This window comes from Athalia rosae, chromosome 7 (genome assembly GCF_917208135.1).
Source record: "Athalia rosae chromosome 7, iyAthRosa1.1, whole genome shotgun sequence".
NCBI lineage: Eukaryota > Metazoa > Arthropoda > Insecta > Hymenoptera > Athaliidae > Athalia > Athalia rosae.
The window spans coordinates 12177936-12191960 of NC_064032.1; the positions used below are offsets into that span (position 1 = coordinate 12177936).

The 14025-nt window shown below is 34.7% G+C and overlaps 1 protein-coding gene across 3 annotated transcripts in view; it reads left to right on the top strand.

Moving 5' to 3' along the window:
- LOC105687987 (tRNA dimethylallyltransferase) overlaps window positions 1-14025 on the top strand; it is a 42763-nt gene that overhangs the window by 16748 nt on the left and 11990 nt on the right. For all 3 annotated transcript variants that reach the window (XM_012403975.3, XM_048658425.1, XM_020853502.2), the window contains one exon: window positions 7617-7752. In XM_012403975.3, coding sequence (XP_012259398.2) covers window positions 7617-7752 — 136 coding nt within the window. The remainder of the gene's footprint in view (window positions 1-7616; window positions 7753-14025) is intronic.

Below are 14025 nucleotides of genomic sequence, written 5' to 3' on the forward strand. Positions count from 1 at the left end.
GCAGAAAATTTTACCGGGAACACAAAAGGTTGGGGGGGTTGAGAGTACCCGGTTGGCCCACGTACTTCTTGTATATTGGTAATCTAACGGGATTTTCCGCTCGTAAATAAGCCCTCGACGTGTCCGTATATACATATATCATGGACGGAAATTTTGTTGAAAAATATTCCGGGTAATGGTACCTTAAATTTTGGTAAAATTCGGAAAATTCATTCCAATCAATGGATTTTTCGAACGTGATATGTTTGTTATAATTTTTATGGTGAAAAAAAATTTTCTTTCAAATAAATTATATTTCCGTCGCTTCGAACTGCACATTTTTATATTAACCGAGGTGCAGTTCACTTGCATTTAATTTGGGGGTTTCTTTCAATACCTTGTGTTCGCGATGAGAAGAACGAGGACTCCTGGTCCCCGTTAGTAGATATACAACCTAGGTATATATTTATTTATGTATTATTGCGCGAAGAAAGGGCCTTTCACGGTGCCGGAGAAGGCGAAGGGGTCTGCGGCGGGACCCCTGGGCCAGGTGCGAAATGAATCGTCCGCTTTTTTCCTTTTCCATTCTTTTTCCTCTACTCTTCTTTTCCTTCTTCCTTTTTTTCAAGGACTCGTTGACGAACGCTTGCCCTTCTTCTTTCCGACTATAAGATATAATACGTATATGTTCGTATACCCCCGTAAGTAGTTAGGTACCCAGAGCCCCGAAAATCTTTTTCCTTTTTTCTCTCACTTTTAGTCTCCCTTATTATTATTCTTATATGCACTTCCTTCCGAATGAATATACCTACCTATGGTTTAGAAAAACCCGCGCTAAAAAGGACGAACGCGATCCTCTCTCGTTGTTCACTCCCGTTCCCTTCTTCCCCACTTTTTTCCCATCCGATTCATTCGAATCTCCCGCCTTCGTTTCTAGTCGCATATAAATGATGGGAGGAAAATTCTTCAGATTCATTTTCAACCCGAACTTTTCCTCGAGCCTTTGTGTACCCGTGTAATTCGTTCCGCTCTCCTCGTTATGAATTATTGATGTATTTTAATGTGTCTAATGAGTAGGATGATTCTTTTTATTCATTTTTTACCTCCCATCTTTCGTACATCCATTCGATATTATATATGAAATACAGTAACGAATTGCGTATTTGTGAGACACTTATCTGTCATTTTTATTATAGTAACGTCGTTACAAGGATCAATTTTTTTTATAACGTAATACGTAGTCGCGGGTCAGGTTCAAGGATTTTTGCCCTATTAGAATTAGATAAGAAAAGCTCGGAATAAAATTTTATAAACTCCGAATTACGAATGTATTTATTATCATCAACTCTATGGGGTCACGTAGAGAAATATCGAATTACTGCCTCTCTCGTAATCGTTAATCGATAATATTATCAGTTGATTAATCAATTTATTAATTAAGTCGAATCAGTAATATAATTAGGTATATACGTAGGTGTTCAAGTTTTTCATAGGAATAGACCAAATTACAGCTAGTTAATTCGTTTGAGAAAAAAAACATCAACCAAATTCCGATTCTAATAATTATCGATTAATGAGCATTTTTTCCGTTTTTCAAAATCATTTTATTCTCATCACATTTTTTCCTTATTCCGCGTGTGAATTAATCTCCACGTAACGGACATAAATTTCGTAATTATGTATGCAATATCAGCTAACATTCCGAACGAATTTATGTTTCAATTACCAATTCAGAACAAAAAAAAAGAGAGAGGAAAAAAAACTTTATTGGGCGGAATAATTTGATCGATCAAGTGTTATAATAATTATAATTATTTAACGCCTCCGCAAGTTTTCGTTCGGGTCACTCGGTTAGTAAGTTATGCATCGTACGTTACACACGTTATTAAATTATTACGAAGTATGAGGAGACACCGGAAGTCGAGAACAAACGTTAGATTACATTTTCACATCACTCGTGTTGCATCTGCACACTTGAATAATTTCACTTGGTACCAAAGAAGAGAGAAAAAAAAAAAAAAATAGTAGAAGAAACGAAAGAAGTGCATTCGTTGCTGATGCACATTTTTATCGCATGAATATGAATGTGTATAATCATTCTATCTCAAGTATTACACCAACGCGAACCTGACAAGTGAATTTTTATTCCCATTCAAAACCGTAGAATAATGATCAGACGTTTCACGTACTTTATCGCTTTTTGATTTCATTAGTTTTTTTTCTCTTCTTTTTTTCCATCTCTCTACCGAAGTGAATGAATTCGCGATACAGATGTACAACAAATTGAAAAGAGAAAAAAAAAAAAAAAATTTACACAACATACAAACGTACGATAATGAATGCGAAAATTTTATCATGTACATACCGTGTCATGTCCCATGTACTGTATACGCATAATGCATATCTCCTTGTTACAAAAACGCGAAACAATCTGATAACCGAAGTGGCATCAAAAAACGATGCAATATAGTCGCTGATGCGCTGACAGAGACGGTAAATGTCTTATTTACAAACAAGTATATTAGGTACGTATGCGTATTGATTATGACCAACGTCAATGAAAGAACAAGTTGCACATTGGTTATGCAATAACTATAACTATTGTTGCATTATTGTTATATGTATGATTACCTTTGTATCTGTTTGTGTAATTATTTAACTCGATCCGTCAACGACACTCAATAATTAATAAAAATAATGACAATTATAGAAATGGTTACTCTGATAATTTGATGGCTCGTGATATACGTGTATTTGTACATGCTGGACGTGTATAGTTTTTATCTAAATATATATTTATATATATATAACTTATCCTTCGTGCATGTACACATAACCTCGAAAATGAATTACGACGAATTTATCTATCATCACCAGCATCATCGTCATCATTATCATTTTCATTTAAAATAATCATAAAATTTGTTTATTTATTGTAGCACATTTAAAAGATTGACGAGAAAAATTTTGCGCACAATGTAAGTCGTTTGAATTGGATACCTGGATAGATAGGTAACATTATGATCATACGATCGGTATGAAACGAATAAATCTCGTCGCAGATTTATGATGCCGGACAAAATTGCGTATTCAGTCGAAGATATAATTTTTCTCTTTTGTTTTCTGTATTATTGCCAATACAACATATGGGTATACTCATACCTATGTAGTTGGATAAATATGTAAGGTAAGATTTTAATCACATCCGTACCCATGTATACTTATTATAGCGTTATTGATGTGTACTGCATTCGCGGCGACAGATAAATACTTGAAACGCAATTTTTCTTAATTAATTATTGATAGAAATCAAAAATTCTTGTGCAGGTGTTACGTGTAGGTACGTGGTATATGTATTCCCCACCCCACCCGATCGTGTCATGTCAATTACAATCTTTGCGGCGCCACTTAGTGAAAAAGTTGAACGAAAAAAACGAAACGTTAATCGCTGCGTTAATTCGGTTTTTTTTTTCCGCATAACATCCGCATAAGATGCGAAACAATTTCATCATTTTGTACAATATAAATCGCTGCAATAAAAAGAACTTTCAATTCATAACGAAATCTCTTGTGAAGAAGTTACGAAGATGATGGTATAAATATTTTTTTTTTTAAAAGTGATCGAAAGATGAAGGGAAAATATTTGTCATTTTATGGGTCTTACGGTTCTCATTATCGAATTTAGCATGCATCTTGTTTTTACGTCATACGTACTTACAACTAGCTTCCACGTACACCTTGTTCGTTTAAATTATTAACTATCGTAAATTATGTGCTGTTGTTTTTTATTCATTTATTCATTTATTCATTTGTTTATTTCTTTTGATTTTTTTTCATTTACTCACGCTGACTGGGTGTAGTCTGATTTCGATATCTCAAGGTTATTAGTGATAGCGACGTCGTCGTTACATGTGTACGATATATCTATCTAATTTATATGTAACATCTACTTTTCGTCGTGCGTGTGTGCGTCGAATCATCGAAGGTCCAAGGACAACTTTGCCTCGCGTGCAGGATGCGAATCTTCTCTGAATTACCAAATTCCAAACGTACGGTATGCACCTGCGAATACAGCGAGTCGGGGGTTTTGCAAAGTTTTCGAAAAATCGTCCAAATTTTCGTGTACGGATAAACGGATCGATTCACGTGTAAACCTCACCTCGACGATCGGCGTCCTCGTTGGCGAATATTTTCGAAAATAATAATGAAAAATTCGGACCATTCTCTCGTCGCCTTCATTCTCTCGCTGTACGGGTATGAATCAGATTTCGAAAAAACATTTGAAAAGTTGGTCACGCGTGTATAACCGCGTATGCATGTATAACTATTCCAACGAACGACGACTAGCGCGGCGCCGCGTCGCTCGCGACTTAAAAACTCATGGATTTTGGATTGGATGATATTTTTATCAGATGGCGACGCGTGGGTCTCAGATCTCAATTTAGACATTCTGATAACACTCGGCTGCAACGGTATCAAAAAAAAATGTAGAACACTCCACGTATCCTATATTTATAACGTTCGTATCTACCTAAACCATCGCATGGTCTGATCGAGGAACAGCAAGAAGAAAAATTAGAAAAAAAATAAAATAGATAAATAAATAAAATGGTTATTAGGTTAGCAGAATTGTAGTCTCGAGGGTGAGCCTGCAGCTGATGATCGTATAAAGTTGATTTTTGATTCTTTCTTTTTTATCAATTTTCCTCACACATTTCCCGTGACTAATATCACATGAATGGCAAATCGCCAAGACGTTTATAAATTTTCCTCATCTCTTCCTGCTTCTTGGAGTTCTATATAGACAGTACCATTATATGAATGTACGTATCATCTGTACACATGTGCCGTGCATATAAAATACGATTTTCCTTCCGTCGGTACTTTTTTCTTTCCCGTTTTTTTTTTTTTCTGATTTCTTTTTTGCACTCTCCCATTTGTGAAACTCCTATCGAAATTTTTCGCGGTAAACCGCCCACGACGCGCGGATTTTTCACAGAAAAAGTTACGATAACAATTACAACGATTTCTTTTGAAATTTTATCTCGAGCACCACAGTGTGAACGTTGAGAAAATAAAAAAAATAAAATAAAATTATAAAACGAAACAGAAAAATAAAAATAAAGGATAATGGGGGAAAAGCACTAATTAATAAAAAAAAAAAGGTGTCTGATTTTTATCGTACGAAATGAAAATTATGTCACATACTTAATCAAGATTTTTGTTTCTTCTATTTCGCTTTACTTTTTCTATTTTTTTCTATTTTTTTTTTTTTGCGATTCTCATTTCGGCACACGTGTCGTACATGATTACGATGATATATTGTATCACACGTATAACAATATCTATAGGTATTTAATATACGTATATTATGATGCTCATTACGTAACACACGTATGTAATAAGTTTGTATGTAACGTCATTAGAAATCGGAAAGCTCATATCAATCTGGGTCAAAATGAAATACATGTATAAGGAGGATAACCGCGCCCGAAAGGCGACTCGCGGCTGCTATATTACCTTATCAGTAAACGAAACTCAGTCTCGCGGGTGATTAGATCCGATTAAAACGTTTAATTGCATGCCGATGTTATGTATATGCCGACGACGATTCATCGGCGTCAATCTTCTTGTCGTCTGGTCTCCACATTCCAATATAATCGATTTCAATTCTTTTCGTCTCAACTCCTTTTTTCATTACTCTCGATATAATTTTTTATCACAAAATTTTTTTTTTTTTTTATTCCAAAGGGAAACTCGGGAGAGAATTATCAGTGATTCGATTAATTGAATTCAACGAAAAATATGAAAATTGTTTCTATTTCTTCGTAATCCTCGCGTAGCTCCAATCCGCACATCGCCTAGAATATTTCAAAAACGAGCATTAATGATTTTTGATCGTTTAATGAAAAATCTAAATGATTTACGCATGTCAAAATTAATGTTACATATATAAGGTCAATGAAATCGATTTGTTGATTAACTAATCACTTAATTAATTGGCATAATTTTATTGTCTGTGAAATGTTTTCAATCGGCTCGATGAGCTAATTACATAATATATATATCGATAATTAGTATCCCTCGTGTATACCCAGGCAGATTCGATTTATCGACATATTTCTTGGGGTTGGAAGACGAATTATTATGCCGTATAAAATTTGTACTTTGAAACTAATAATTCTTGTTTACTCATCACGTCCTATTTCTAGTCACAAAGTTAGCGATATTCTTATCTATTTATTATTGAAGTCAACGTCAAACTTCACCGCATACATTTCTTATTATAACATTATAATTTCTATTTTTCTTTTTTTCGAATCATTTCTTTCTTATCACACTTTTCAGTCAAACTTTCTACGTACAAAAATAGAGATTACTATTCGATTCGTCGCAATATAAAACGAACGTCTTCGAATGAAATCTTTTAAATCTAGATCGATTCTTCGTTTCTCTGTAACATTATCTTATTGAATTTATTGAGGAATTTTTCTTTGTTGGTTATGTGCTAGAACAATTGTATCGTTATCAAAAAACTTTTTTGGTCAATTTGTTTTTTCCTTTTTGGTTTCATTTTTTTTTCTTTCTTTTCTCTGTTCTTAATAAGAGGAAGTTCACACCGCTCGGTGGAACGGAGGCGTTGATTATATATATTCTGCGGTCAGTGTCGAGTAAAGTACGCATATATACGTACCCATGTATCTGCGTACATGACGTATGTAGTGTAAGGTCAAAAAGGAAGGGCGCAAGGTCTTCAAACTCTCTGTGTTATCAAGTTCCTGACCCCCAACGTAGGCATATATGTACCTATATACATACGTCACTACCGGTCAAAAGTATAATAAAAAGTAATATATTGCGTCTACACGTATATCCCTAAGTGTGTTAATAATCTGCACAGGACTTCCGTTCAAAGTTGAAATTGAAAAAAAAAAAAGATTAAAAAATTGAAAGAAAAAAGAGAATAATAGTAATTAATAAAATAATTTAACATCTGTACTTGTACATTATTCGTGGATTTTGAGTTATACATTCATTTATGTTTATACGCGTATGTTTATTCATGAAGTGCAATTTTGCTAAACCCTGTTTTTTTTTTTCCTCTTCGTTGGGCGGTTGCAATATTATCTATCTGCATTTCCAATTGCATGTTAATTATGTGTAACGTGAAAAAAAGGGAAGAAAAAAAGTAATAGGTTACATTTGAAAAAGATACGATTTTTAAATATGCAGAAGACGAAACAGGGAGTAGAAAAATTCTTCGCTCGCGCGTATATTACGATACGACGGAACGACGACGGAATCGCTTTTAATGACTCTCCATTTCGAGAGCGTGAATTTTTATTGTTCGTTTTGTATGTGTATTCTAAACGGATAATAGTTTGGAAATACGTCATCGAGGGCTCGAACGGTCTCGTCTACATTTAGGGATTCCTATCGGCTAGACTCTCGGGTCGCCATAGTTTCTAAGCACTATTTTCTATTTCTGATTTCCAACGCATCGCTAGGTTGTTATATGGCAACGGCTTGAAACTGTACCGTGCGAGCCACGAGCTGTTCTAAACGATCTTGAAACGAAAAAACGGAACACAATATGTTTCTCTAATCGATGTGATTTTTTTCTTTTTTTTTCGCAGATCGCTTCAGGTCTTCGAACAATTTGGCGTAAGACACTCCGAAATTTTGAAAGAACAGAGACTGGCCGGTGGTTCCGGCCTCGGTGGTCCTCTTCGTTACAAAAATTCCATCATTTTCTGGCTCCAATGCAAACAGGTATTTGAAAATTTTGTTTCATTCACTGAAAGGCATTTCTTCGTCATCTCCGCAAAATTGCACTGTACATCTGATCGTCAGTCAGAAAAAAGGATTCGAAATAATTATTTACAAAGAACAGAATCAATGTTACTCGAGATTACAGGGATCCGAATCCGAAAGGCATATTGGTCTATCTTTGAAATTGATTGAGTTAGTGACAACTCTTCGCTTCTTGGACTAGAAAAATTGAGATATCTCGATGAGAAAAATTCGTAGATTGACCAAAAAGAAAAAAAAAAAAATACTTCTAACATGCGTGTGAAATATAATTATTCGAAATTAAAGAGAAATTACGGGACAAAATATTGACTGCAATACCAGTCGATAAAAAAAGTCAAAATTCAGAAAAAAAAAAAAAAAGGCTGAAAATTATTAAGAACGTCAGAAGAACTATAAATTCTACATGAACTGCAAGACTGACACTCGTGTTGGCTGTACGTGTCTAGTTGCGTCACAAGGAGCAGTCATGACACAGGTGTGTCGTGAACATGTGTATTTCAGTTGAATAGCAAAGAAAAAAAAAAAAAAAAGGATTTTCCTTCTATACTGAAATAACAATCGTTATAATTATACGCACGTATATCCTGCGATGAGTGTTATATCTGTAGGGGTGGAAAAAAGAAAAATTGCGAATAGTAAAAAACGAGAAATAGTAAGGAGAAAAAAAAAAAAAGAAAAACTAGGTCAGGTTCGGAGACACGGTTTTTCTATTAATATAACTTTTTTTTTTTTTCTTTGGTTTCTTTTTCTAAACGTTGGACGGAGCCTCCGTTCGGGATGTCACTGAACTTCCGTTTTATTTTTAGATTATACATGTACACTTTTACATACATACGTATATAGGATACATAGGTATACAGGTACTGCATATGTGGAGTTCGAGACACGTTTCAAACCCCGAGTATCGTACAGTTAAAATTCCGCAGAGGGCAAAAAAAAAAAAAGGTGGGGGAACATACGATAATTAATTAATTGAAATTGAAAAATTTTCCATATTTTATTGAACGTATGGTATTCGTACGTGTAAGTATAACACCCCATGACCCGGATCAGTTGCAATATACGTGACCTAATTTGTACAAGTGCAACTTTATACTTTAACTGGTAATTTCCAACGTTCGAATCGATTTGAAATTTCATAAATGTATCAGGTATCATTAATCTTATCCAATTCCTTGGATAACCTTTATCTGTTTATTGTTTTTTTTTTTCTCCTCTCTAAAATACGTATGCGCATTCAACCCCTACATGTGCTCTCACTTTATGGGAATTTCATCTTATGCATTTACACGAATAGATATACGTAGACGCGTTTTTGTTAATGTAATATGTGCTTGTGTCCCACCGTTGAGGTATAACGGTAAATAATTTAATAGGTACTTTCTTACGTAATTTTTAATACCTACATGGACCTCCTTCCACCTTCGGTTAACTTGTGTACCGTGCACAGCTGCAAATGTTAATACTTCCGATGCATATATACTTTATATTGCACATAACGTTCCCATAATGCATTGTATATATATATATATATATATGTGTTACGTATCTATGTATAGGGAAAGTTAGTTTTACGCCTACTATGGTATGTATATGTAGATAGGTAGTCTCGAGAAAGATTGCAATGCTGAGAAAGATAAATTTAATAGATATTAGGTTTATATTACGCTCGTATTTTATACCTATTTGACTTTTACCATTTCATTATTGGATCACGTACAGAATGAATATTTGTCTTCTCTCCTTTCTCTCGTTTTTTTTTTTTTTTTTTTTTTAGGTTTTTGACGATCGTTTTTCAGGGCATTTCGATACCAGATCTTTGCAAGTTTTTTAATCAATCATTAAACGCTGTGCAGTCGATACAAAAAATTTTCAATTCGATTACCCAAGTATATCACGGACGATATCACTTAATTCGGATATTTACACACACGTAGGATGCATATAGATTTTATTTTCTACGCGAAAACGATCATGCAAGTTTGATAAATGCATCATATGTATTTGTACCTATCAAAACGAGCCACTCTCTGGGAAAAAGGATAGGTAAGTTCGTGGCGGGAAAGACAATTGCAGGAAATTCTTGGAAAGGGCGAGGCTCATGACCACCTTTCATTCTTCTTTCCTTTACTCCTTTTCTCTTTTTTCAATTCCAACACTGTCATTAATTTCGTATCCTCTTGCCCTCCCCCCTGTCCAATTTCATTTCATTCAATCTATCGAGATATTTATCCCCATTGTTTATTTGTATCTTTAAATTTGTTATGACATGAAAAAATAATTTATTTTCCGTAACAGTGAATCATTGAATTAATCTGCAAGAACACAAGAGAACTTTGGATTGGTTCTTCAAATTTTTTTTTGTGTCAAGATTTTTTTTGAATCACGCGAAGTATTTTGTTTTTTTTTTTCTCTTTTTTAAGCCAACAAGTATTTTTTCCGAGTGCAAAAAAATACAACGATTACTGCATTATACGCCCAAGGTTCAAGGAAAGGTGAAATTTTGCCCGTCTAGCACATGTCGGCGGTCTAATTATCGGCCGTGCCAATCACGTTCGCAGTTTTTTTCGACTCTGAATATAAAAATAAGAATTTAGTAAAAAAAAAAAAAAAAAAACAAGATTGCTGATGGGAGAGAAAAAAATGAAAATGAAGAAAAAATCAAAGCACGGTTAAATTCAGAAAGTTGAACCGGTCGATCTCCTGTAAACTTGGACCCACTATGACGGTATAATTATAGTCGGTATCCAAAAATTAGACTCATGATCAGACCCCAGAAATGCAAAAAAAAAAAAAAAAGAGGACACCCGGTTCAGTGCGAAAAATTCGTCGAGATAAAATCGTCGTGTCTTCATACAGGTACTTAGAAAAATAATAAAGTACATTGCATAATGTAAAGTCTGTCGCCGATTTCGCAACTTGACGTAGGTAAATATGTAATAATATTATAGTATATAAGCACGTATTATTTATATACGTAAAATTTGATACGTTCTTCACGAATCATATACAGTGGGGTGCGACGAGAAAAAAAATTAAAAAAAAAAAAAAAAAGATTGGAAAAAAAAAAATCAATCCGTGAGAAGTCGATTATACGCGGAATTGTTACATATCTGTAAATTGCGAAGAGCGTAAGATGTGTGTACGTATGAAAGAAAAAAAAAAAATTATACACTTACGATCGGACGTACGTACGTATAATCGCGGCATTCATTCATGCACATTTGCTATATACTTATGTACCATAGATACGGGCTATGGCTATATACGTATTTCAAATACTGTACACCGTCTGACGGGAAATGACGTCACAGCGTGCATTGATATACCAGCAGCTGCTATATAGTCGGTCTTGTATGTATATTTATTTATATACGAGCATGCAAAACGTTATCACGCGCTCCTCATTCTTGCGCATCGTTGAGATTGAACGGACGAAAATTCACACGGTGACATTAATCGCAAAAATTTAACTATACACGGAGGCTTATCAAACTCGTAACTTGACCATTATTTAGTCAGTTCACCGTGGTACATACACGTCAAATATCGGTGGTACAGTTAATTGTAAGAAAACAAAAAACTTGTTCAATTTAAGAGGGAATCCAAAAAAAGAGTAGAGAATTATAAGGTCAATTCGAAGGGACCGTCGGGACTCTGCGGAGCTTCGAAAACACGATTTTCGAATGTGACGAAAAAAAAAAAAAAAAAGAAAAATTGAATTAAAGACTGCACAGCGGAGCAACATCTGCTCACAGTTTGTACGTTATCCTCGGAGTTTCGTCTACGGTAAAATTGGCGGGAATGAAATTTCACGGATTGCAGATGCTGAACACATTTTTATTTAAATTATCTAAAATACTCCGGTGTCGCGTCTTCCCCTCGTAGTATTTTATTTTCGCATCGGTGAGATAGTGTCGGGTAGTAGGATAGGTTGAGTTTGTAGTGTAGTAAATTAAAAGGTGGTTTGGTATGCCTGAAAGCTGACCACGGTACATCCTTGTACCTAGTTCAATGTCCAACGTTCAACACGTTGAACGTCGAACGTTTAGCGTTATACATACCAACTTATAAACGACCAACTTTGTTATACGGACGTATGTGTATTTACGTACGTGTATACCTACGGTGTGCGTACGTACATTGCACATCTACATAATAATATAAAAGAGAGACACACCGCAGACGCCCATTAACAAAATCCTCCTTGACAAAGTCGAGAGTTGATGACCCGCGAAGTCCCCCCCCCCCCTCCCCCACCCCCTTTACACACGCACATTTATTCCACCGTTCGACCGATACATTCTCTTTCTCTCGACAGATGAGGATATGAACCTCCGTATAGGATATGCGTATAGGATATGAGAGAGACAAAAAATTGAGAAAAGAAAAAATTTCTCAGACACCCGAATAATGATTATTCTTCCTTTTTCTTTTCCTTCTTGTTTTCGTTCACACTGTACACTGCAGAATTACAACGAGTTCTTTTACGATTTTTGCACATACGTACCGCCATAGCTGACATATCGCATACTTCGGACACTCGCCGTATCTCCTACGGTCAGATTCCTTGTTCAGCGGTTTTTTTTTTTTTTTTTTTTTTTCTCATTTTTGTTCATCGATCGAGATAATCTTATAATAAAGTCTGCAATGGGGTTTAGCATTTTTGCTAATTTTCAACGAAGCTATGCGTATATCAGATTGTAATAGTTATATTGAAATTTCTTTCTATCATATTTTCTTTTTTTCCTTTTGATTGAAAATTTCTTTTTTTCTACCTTTTGGTCTCCTTCAAATGGTCGAATGTACACGTACGTATAATTGTACGAGATACGTGCCCGTAGTCAATATCCGCTTGACCCATTCACTGGATGGCCTCTTTTTTTTTTTCTTTCATTCGATTATTTTATCTCATTTTATTTTTACCATTTATTTTCTTTTGCCTCTTTTTTTTTCTTTTAACGATGGCGATAGCGCGGGTGACGTATCACATGTAACGCAGGTGAAAAGCTTTTTTTTTCTTTTATCTTCTTTTATTCCGTGTTTCAAGTAATTCTTTTTCGTTTTTATTAATTGAACGAAATCGATGATAGTTACTGGATTCATTCGTTTCATATGTGTAGTATACTTATGTACATCAAATGCACGAGTTATATAAAAATTGAAAATCCAACGCTATTATTACAGCTGAGCTTGGTGGTTTCTTTTTCAGTATATACGTAATAAATATGTGCAATGTATATACGTACGTGTACATACAACTACCTGTTTTATCAGACTATATGTAATAACGTTGGACGACTGTTTTTTTTTTTTTTTTGTAAGCGTGAAACTTACTTCTTCGAAATATAAGGAAAGAAATATATATACATTTTTCATTTTTCATTTTTCTTTCGGTCGGTTACGGGAATATTTTATTAATCGAAAAGTTACGCGTATTGCCGCGATTCATTGAGAATCGTTTATTCGATTAGTTCGATAAGTTCGATAACTAAAACACAAAAAATTGATAATTCCTAGCGACTGATTGTCGGTTGATGATCGATTGAAACGGAGCAACGAAACGTGTTCTACGCGTTCAATATTACGATTGCGTTTATACCGAAGAAAAAAAAAAATTATAATCGATAACACAAACGATTAGGTTGTATTGAAATATTAAATGAATGAACAAAAATTATAAATACAAAAACAGAAGATAACACTAAACTACATACTGTAATTATTATCGCTGTATAAAACGTGTTCACCTATCAGATAATTGTACGTAACGTATGTACTTTATTTTTCGCAGATTCAAACAAAAATTTTTATTCCTCTTCGGACTCGAACGATAATACAATCAACTGTTGCTCGAGTTCAAGTTCAAGTTGAGAGCTTCTTCTTTTTGTAATTCCTTTTTCTTTCTTTCTTTCTTTCTTGCTTTTCCTCGGCCTTCCACCATTCATTTCAATTAATGAATTAATTAATCAATTTAGAGAAATGTCGGAGAGGAGGTCCAAGAATTCCGAGTGAATGGTCGTCGCAATGATCCGATCAGACTTGTGTGTCTACGTCAATTAACTTCCGAGTAGCCGTGGTATATAGTTACGTGTAATGAGTGTGTGGTTCAAAATTTTTTCACGTCCCTCCTTCCGCGTCAGAAGTCGCGAGAGACGACTCGTTCGCTTCGTTGGAATGAAAAGTGTAAAAAAAAGAGCGATGCGAAAACAAAAAGAAAAAGAAAAACCG